Here is an 8,549-nt window from a genome sequence, read left to right as displayed (position 1 = left end):
TCTGCAGAGGTGCCGAAGAGCTGCGCGCTGCAGACGCAGCTGGTGTGAAAGCCTGCGTGCTGCTTCTGCTCTCCATACGTGCTGCGCACGCTCTGCTCACGCACTGCTTTCGGTTGCGGTGTGAAATAGGCATAAGCCTTGCAGTGTGAACGTAGGCTTAGATTGCGTCTTTGATATTTCACACTGTGTGATTGTTACTTGCATGAACGAGCACCAATTTGTCCGTGATTTCAGGCCTTTGTCTGCAATTTCTGCGAAACCTGGCGGCGAGTCAAAAGCAGGCCTAAAATCATGCAGTCTGAACTCGACATTAACTTATTTTAATAAGCGTATCAGGTTAAAACTCATGTTTTTTTTTTTGTTATACAAGGTTTAACATAATATTTTTTTGTTGGTTTGACTGATACAAGTTGAGAAGACTAGAAAACATTTATTTGCTTCAAAAAAATCTTTATATTATTTTTATTAAAAAATGTTTTTTGTTTATAGTGCATGGATTGGACTTTGGAATTCTCTTATTGTAAAGTATATACTCAATTTAGTCATTCATATGCTATTAAATAAAGGTGACATGCAAAACGTTCTGAGAGGACCGGGATTGGGAACCACTGAACTACTTCTCCTGTGGGTGCAGAAGTACATAATCAAATTAAGGTATCGTTTAAATGTTAACTCTGTGTTTTAGCTGCATTAATAACATTTATAATAATAATAATAATAATAATAATAATAATAATAATAATAGAATCAAGTGACCAACTTTCAACATCTTTTGTTTCTGTAAAATATATGAATTGTCAGGTTATTTTAATGTACTTTTTTTTCCTTTTGGAATTTTTAAATGTGAACCCTAAGTAATATATATTCTACTAACTATTTACCCTTATTTTACTCACATTAGCAAATGTTTCATTCAGAATGGTAAAACTTTTTAAAATTGGATTTTTTTTGCCTGTATTATGATAGGACAGTTGACATTGACAGGTAGTGTAGTTGGAGTGAGAAAGGAGGAAAAATCCAAGAGTCTGAATACACTTGCACTTTATGTCAACACACTAATTAATTATTGATGAAACAAGAAACTATTTAAAGAGCCCATATTATAGATGAAATAGGGTCATATTTAGGTTGTAAGGGTCTCCAACAACAGTCTAATATGCATGCAAGGTCAAAAAACACTTTGATGGTCTTATAATCTGCAATTATTTTTACCTAATTATCCCAGCGACTCCCATATGAATCTTTCAGCGATTCATTTGTTCCCAACCCCCTCCTCAGCGCGAAACTAATCTGCGCTGATTGGACCGATGACAGCCTGCTGCGATTGGTCGACACGGACAAGGCTTCAGCGCGAGACAGAGTGAAATGCCCAGCAGCTAATCTACAATATAAAAGTAGTCACAGTGCACACACGCTTCATAGTGGATTTTGGCTGCCAGTGGGTGAATGTAAACACAGACGATGGACTAGAAAATACTGACGATTAACTATTTTATTGAGCAAAAAGTCCAAGAACTGGCGAGGAGATCTCCTAGCCTCCTAGTCACAGTCTTCTTGCTCTTTTCACACACACACACACAGGGCCTGCGCGTCCATAGAGAAGCGGCTGAATAGAGAGGGCGCGGCGCTCAGTTATATACGCGAATACCCGTGCGTTACACACACGAGGAGACACACACACACACACACACACACAGGGCCTGCGCGTTCATAGAGAAGCGGCTGAATAGAGGGCGCGGCGCTCAGTTATATACGCGAATACCCGTGCGTTACACACACGAGGAGACACACACACACACACACAGACACATTACTCCTACCCGAGGACACGACACACACGCCTAGAGCGCTAGTTCAGCTTGCTGGGTGCAATTTAGACACCTCACCTCGAACCTGAGCTGAAATATTTTGAAACTTGACCGTTGCATGCGTGTAAACAGCTGACGATCCGTAATCAAAGCGGCACGCGTCGCGTTGTCAACGTGGCTTTACACGCGATATGAGAATATAAAGAGTTAACCTGATACAGCACACGCGGTTACAAGTAACAAAACACAACTAAATACATAATTTGCAAGATAGAGTAAACGAAGCAATAATTTTAATCGCACGTACTTACACTTGTGAAATGGGGGTAGAAACTGATTCATGATCCACTGATCCATGTTCAGACAGTCTTTACTGATCCTTCCTTTAACAAACTGAAGAAGTCTTCTTTGAAAGCATATAGTTTTCAGAAGCACTCAGAACTGCTCAAGGCTGGGCTATATTGCTGATGTTTCATCTTTGATTAGACTGTCCATAATATCCATCTGCACAGCGTGACTTCATTCGACCGGTGTCTGTCTGTGTGTGTGTGTGAGAGTCTTTTTTTTATGTTAGTGGGCGGGGCCGCAGGTTTCAAATCTCCCGGGTTTGCGCGCCCAACTACTTGTGTTTCGTAGCTGCGTCATCGCGAAACACCTAATGACTCGTTATCAAGACGACTCGTTTGAAGCACTATGAGTCGACTCTTTTATAGATGAATCAATAGTTTTAAACACTGTACACTTACAGATTTAAGCCTTAGCTGGATATTTCACTTCACTTAGAGCTGTGTGACACACTACATGGAAGGGCATTTTCAAAAACCCATAATATGGGCTCTTTAAAAAACAAATGACTACAGGCCTAATATAAAACACTGCTTAATGTAAACACTGTACTTTTAAGATGCAGCAATGTCACCCTGTTATTATGCGACTCAGTCTGCATCCACATGGTGGCGTGCAAGCTTGCGGCCATCCAAATGAGGAAAACGTTTTTTGTTTTGTTTTTTTTAATCACAAACTATTTTTAATCATATTGATTACAATTTGTACTTGAATTTGAGGGGTTAATCAATAGCCTGAGGTCTAATGCACAAAGCATGTTTGTTTGTTTTTTTTACACAGGTACGTTTGTCTATAGTTTGAGCAAACACTGTTTTGGGCTCAAGAAGGTGGGTCAGTTTTGATTGTGTTCTCTCGCCATGGTAACTTAGAGCAGCTTTTATTCTGGGTTAGAGATGGTGAACACAAACTGAACCAACCAGCTGTGAACAAAGTGAAATGCATATCTGATGCAACAAAGCCATTCCCAGTCTATGCGTCTCTTTTTTTGAGTGTCAGTTGTTTACACTACACAACACTTTTTTCGAGTTTTTTATATTTTATTGCTAATAATTTATATTATATTAATTAATATTATATAAAATATTAAATTTGAATTGTCAAATAATATTAATAAAAGGCTTTAAATTAAAGTCACATTTAAATATCCATATATAAATTAGCTTTAATATTGGCTCTTTTGAGCTATTTGAGAAGCTACATTACTAAAATCTGTTGATTGATTTGCATTGACAATATTTTCTTTAAGTTACAATGTTCAGCAATGTTTATTTCTGTTTTGTAATTGCAAGACTCTTTGCTTACACAGCTCTAGCAAATAAAGTTTTGCTAGCTTGGCAGCTTACTAGACTCTAAAACAACTAATGTCCCTTTTGCATAATGCCAGGTAGGCTAGGCTGCAAGACCAGCTTTGCAAGTTATACAGAGCAACCCAACTTACAGAGTAACGAAAATGCCATAGAAACATTTCACTGCATCAACAAATAACATTAATTGTTGTAAATTAATCTCCAAACATGCGAGATTCTCTTAATGTCGGTGTGCACTGGAAGTTGCTGCAGTCTTTTATTTCAGTATGATGTATTTCCAGCTAAAATGGAATATTCCAAACAAATGGTTGAAGGCGTGTGGCTAAGCATATTTGGCACAAATCATCAAACTGAAGTCATCAGGGAAGGACTGCTATTCCAGAGCAGAAGCAAATGCTTAGATTTTGATTAAAGATTGACAGTTTTTTTTCTCAGTCGAACAACAGATGTACGGCCCTATCATACACCTGGCACAATAAGGTGCAAGATGTGTATGATGGGATTTGTTGATATTTTCAGACCAGCGCCACCCTAATTTTCACATTTTGAGCCACGTTGTTTAAATAGTAAATCCATTTGCGAAACTCTGTAGACTCATGGATGTTCCGGTGTGTTAAGGCGCATTGTTGATGTGAAAATTAAAGAATTAAAATGTTACAAAAATTATTATTTTCTACAAAAATGTAAAAAATAAAAATATACTGCCCCAATGCCCATCTCGAGGGGCTTTTTTCAGTTTATTCATGACAATTTGCATTCGTAAAATGTTATTATTAGTAGTAGTATTATTTATTGTATGCACATTTATATTTGTTTTAATAAAAACAAGTTTAGATTTCTCCATCTGTCGGGTTTTGGACATGTATGCATTGTATGGGGCATAAGAATAGGACGTGTGTTTGGATATAATTTGTTATTATTGTTCATTTATTCATTTGCTGGAAATTAGAACTGAAATTCAGAAATTTTTAAACAAATCTTTTGCGCTTAACAAACGAAATTAAATACTGTTTCCAGTTAGGAATACTGTTACAGTTAGGAAACTGTTTCCTTATTCACGAAAGTAAAGGAGTAAATAAAAGAGTAAAAGTAAGTTAAAGTGAAAGTAAAGAGGCTGAATGGTAGAGGCTCATTCTTTATCCTCGCGCTGCAGATGGTCTGTTTAACTGTTTTCTCACTAGTGAATCATTACGTTTTTCCACTAACAAAGTCCACAATGTAAATAGCTAATGTGCCATGGCATAATGCAACTGACTCTTAAAGGGAATGGGAGACAAGACTCTGATTGGTTTAATGCATGTTATGCTCAAAGCACACCCATAACTTATTAAGAGAATAAGCACAACTCTGTTAGACAATGTGCCACGGCGCAAACTGTGTTTTTCTGTCCTTAATGCTTTTTCACCATACAAGAGACTCTGCCTAGATCGTTAAAATAGAGCCCCAAGTGTTCACTTTCAGGGGCCATTTCCAAAATGTTTTTAGCCAAAAACAGGACACTTAATGCCTGTTTGTTTACTCGACAACTATGTTTTTGTCACTGAAAATGGGTTACAAATTGGAAGTTTATGTAAATGCAGCCATTGTCGCAATTTTGTGAACACTCTAAAAGGAAAGTCTTTAAAATCGATGACATCATGCGCATGTATATTCATGTTAATGCAGGTGTAGATTAAAGGCAAGCACAAACAAACCCACAAATATGGCAGTACATGGTAGTGTTTTTGGTCAAGTGTTTGCTAATCATCTGCAAAGTGTGGCTTTACTTCACAGTCGTTACCTCTTACAGGTACTGCTAAATATTGGCTAGTCATTATTTATTGGCCATTTTTGCAGATGTGTAAATGTGTAAAGAATATATTTGTTTAAATGTTGTCATGTAATTGTGAAAGTTTATGGTTTTACTTGTCATGTCTAAGACTAACAATGTGCACAAACAAAATAAATGTTGTATATTTTCACTCCATGCAGAATTTAACCTCGCTGTAGCCATTCAGGTTTTTTTTCATACAAAGATAAGTGAGAACATGCCAGGGCGCCTGATGTACTGAAACTAGGAGGTGAGATTCAAGTCTCATACCTGCAATAAATCACTCAAGTAACGTCTCATGTGTATCTGACGGATAATAGCTACAGGGATCAGAGCAGCAGTGTCTGTTTTCAGCTCTTACATGTGACTCCGACGGCTGTGGCAGGGATCCAGGACTCAGCACAGGAGATCCCGAGGGGCTGCAGAGCTCAGGGAAAGGGTTCGGAATAGCTGGCAAAGACGCCGGACGAACTTGCAACTCTTCTTCTTGAAGTCGCCTACAAGGGGTGACACAGAGAACCAAGGGTAAAGGTTTTACTTGTCATTTTCTACAACAGTACTGAGAAAGTATTCAAAAATACATACGGTTGCTTGCACTTAAAGGGATAGTTGACTCAAAAATTTAAATATGCTGATTATTTACTCAGCCTTGTATTTATATGTGTTTTATAAATATTTTTACAATCTTGAATATATATTGAAGTTACTTTTACACGCTGGAGGAAAGATAACACCCTGGCTGAAGTATTTCTTTTAGACAGCTAATGTTAAAACTATTTTAATCAGGCAAGGCTTATGTAGATTCAGTTGTTATAAATGGGTTATATGCACAGAAGTGTTGTTCAGCCACTGAAATCTTCCGGTTCAATTTTCAAGGGACCTTTTACAGCATCAATAATGTAGATTTATTTAGATTAATAACAAAACATAAGTAAATATTGCTATGCCACCTAGCCTGCTTTACTGAGGTGAATTTGGTTTAATATTCACATCACATTGGTTCAATTTTGAACAATGACAACCTGTGATGCGCTCCTTATATTGTTTATCATGCTACTTTGAATATTTGCTCTGAAATAGCATGTAAGGCATAGTAATAAGTTTAATTCCTGCACACCACCAGCCAACCACTTAGCATACAGTAGTCGCTTTAGGACAAAGAGAGAGTGAGACCAGCAATCCTTGCATGCATGAAATATTGCACATTATGACAAGTTTTGCTCAACTACACAACTGAAACATGCTAGATATAATACAGTGGCTTTGGGCGGCAGGGGAAGGATTGTGTTTCAAAGATATTATGCTAACTGGTTAGCATTTTGGCAGATCACCTACTGCACCTTTAAGATGACCGATTATGGTGTCATATACCTCCCCTTTCCAGCAGTATGCATTTGTTCCTCTGCTAAGCTCAGTTTCACATGAAAATTAGTAAAAGCATGTACTATAAGGTGACTTTTGCAGCATGAGACATACTTCATTTATTTATGTGCATTTAATTCATTCGTGTTTTTAAAAGTGTGAAAGAGAACGCATGCTGCTGTGTGCAGCCTCAAAGATGCGCAAATCCAACATCATCTTAAGCTGAGTGTTTTAATAGTCAAATATATGCAAAAAAAATTGTCAACATGTGGCATTTAGTGATTACTCACATTAAGCCTAGTTTGTTATGTAATAAATAAAAAAGTTAAGAATGAAAAGGCAAGTAAATGCTTGGAACTGCATGGCTTTTAAAGCGACAGTGCACTATGTTCCTGCTGCTGACTGTTTTTATCGTTACTAATCAAACAACAAAAGACAAGGAGAAAATCACTCACTGCTTTTGACTAAAGAACTTTTGAGGATTTAATCAGAAATTAATCAAGTTTTTTTTTTTTTTTTTTTTACAGTGCAGATCAGGCAATAGTATCTTAATGCAGCCTTTATGATGCAAGCTGACACTGCCTAGCTCAGTGATGCAATGTCAGACACAATGCACTCAATGGAGCTAGCGATGTCATTATGAGAGGTAGGGTTAGGGGTGGGGTTCGATGAGCACATTAAAAGGCATTGGATGCAGCTCAAATTGCATCTGCACCAGGTCTGCATCCAGACCCCTCTCAGATCAGGGGTACTAAATCCTACGGTGACCAAGAGAGCTTTACGTGCTGCAATTTAAGACACACGCAATTTCAAAAAACACCAGCAAAATAATTTTAATGCAAACCCTAGCTTGTTTGTAGTTGTTGTTAGCTATGTATGCTGGCTTTGTTGTGTAATAAATAAATCACAAAAAAAACAGGAAATTAAGAAACTATCTTCATCGGTTTGACAGCACACATTGCAAATCCTCACAACGCAAAAAAAAAATTAAGAAAACAAGCTGCAAATTTCTCACAATGCAAACAAATAAAGAAAACACCTGCATTTTCTGACAACACTTGAAAATAGAATGAAACACAGCGGAAATGTTTTAAGGGGACCCTAAAACATGATGGACCTGGCTGTTTAGGTTATAGTTATTTAGGCTACAAAAATACAAAAGACAATGGAATCAGGATGTTAAAACAAACAAAAAAAACTCTGTTTTTACAGATCACCTACAACTTCACTGAGCAATAGTCACGCCACTATAAACATTTCACAGCAACGTCCGTCATGTTTTAGGGTTCCCTTGAAACACTTCTGTTGTGTTCAGTTGGTTTTGCAAGTGTGACAAAATGCAGGCATTTTCGTAATTTGGTTGCGTTGTGAGAAAATGCAGCATGTTTTAATAGTTCGTTTGCGTTGTGAGAATTTGCAGCACATGTGCTGTCAAACAGATGAAGATTTTTTCTTAATTGTCTGGTTTTTGTAATTGCATGTGTTTTCTTAAACTGCAGCACATTAAGCTTTCTCAGCCATCATACAATCCTGTTCATGAAGTTCTACTTTCCTGCAGAGTTCAGCTGCAACCTTGATCAAACACTTCAATCGTCTTTAATTACCAAGTGCTTCTTCAGATCTTACATAGTTGGTTTAGTTGATCAGGGTTGAAGCTGAACTCTGCAGGAAGGTAGATCTCCAGGAACTGGATTGGGCACCCCTGGTGTAGATGCTTAAAGCCCAGTTTGCTTCATATTTTTTTTTATTCTATTGTAATTTTTCCCTTTCCATAATTCTGAAAACTTTTATTTGGTTTGCTTTTTACCTTATCCCAATTAGATTCAGTTTTAAGAATTGTGAAATGTAACGATCTTTGAAATTGTAATATAATTAAAATAATTGTAATTCAGATTTGTCCCATAATCAAGCAGCCCT

General features: G+C 37.2%; 1 protein-coding gene across 1 annotated transcript in view; it reads right to left on the bottom strand.

The window, feature by feature from the left end:
- The window catches only part of LOC130247093 (growth factor receptor-bound protein 10-like), a 94,323-nt gene that overhangs the window by 42,246 nt on the left and 43,528 nt on the right, over positions 1 to 8,549 (bottom strand). Inside the window, exon 5 of the mRNA XM_056480280.1 lies at positions 5,632 to 5,767. Coding sequence (XP_056336255.1) covers positions 5,632 to 5,767 — 136 coding nt within the window. The remainder of the gene's footprint in view (positions 1 to 5,631; positions 5,768 to 8,549) is intronic.

This window comes from Danio aesculapii, chromosome 19 (assembly GCF_903798145.1).
Source record: "Danio aesculapii chromosome 19, fDanAes4.1, whole genome shotgun sequence".
Lineage (NCBI taxonomy): Eukaryota > Metazoa > Chordata > Actinopteri > Cypriniformes > Danionidae > Danio > Danio aesculapii.
This window is presented reverse-complemented; position numbering and strand designations above follow the sequence as displayed.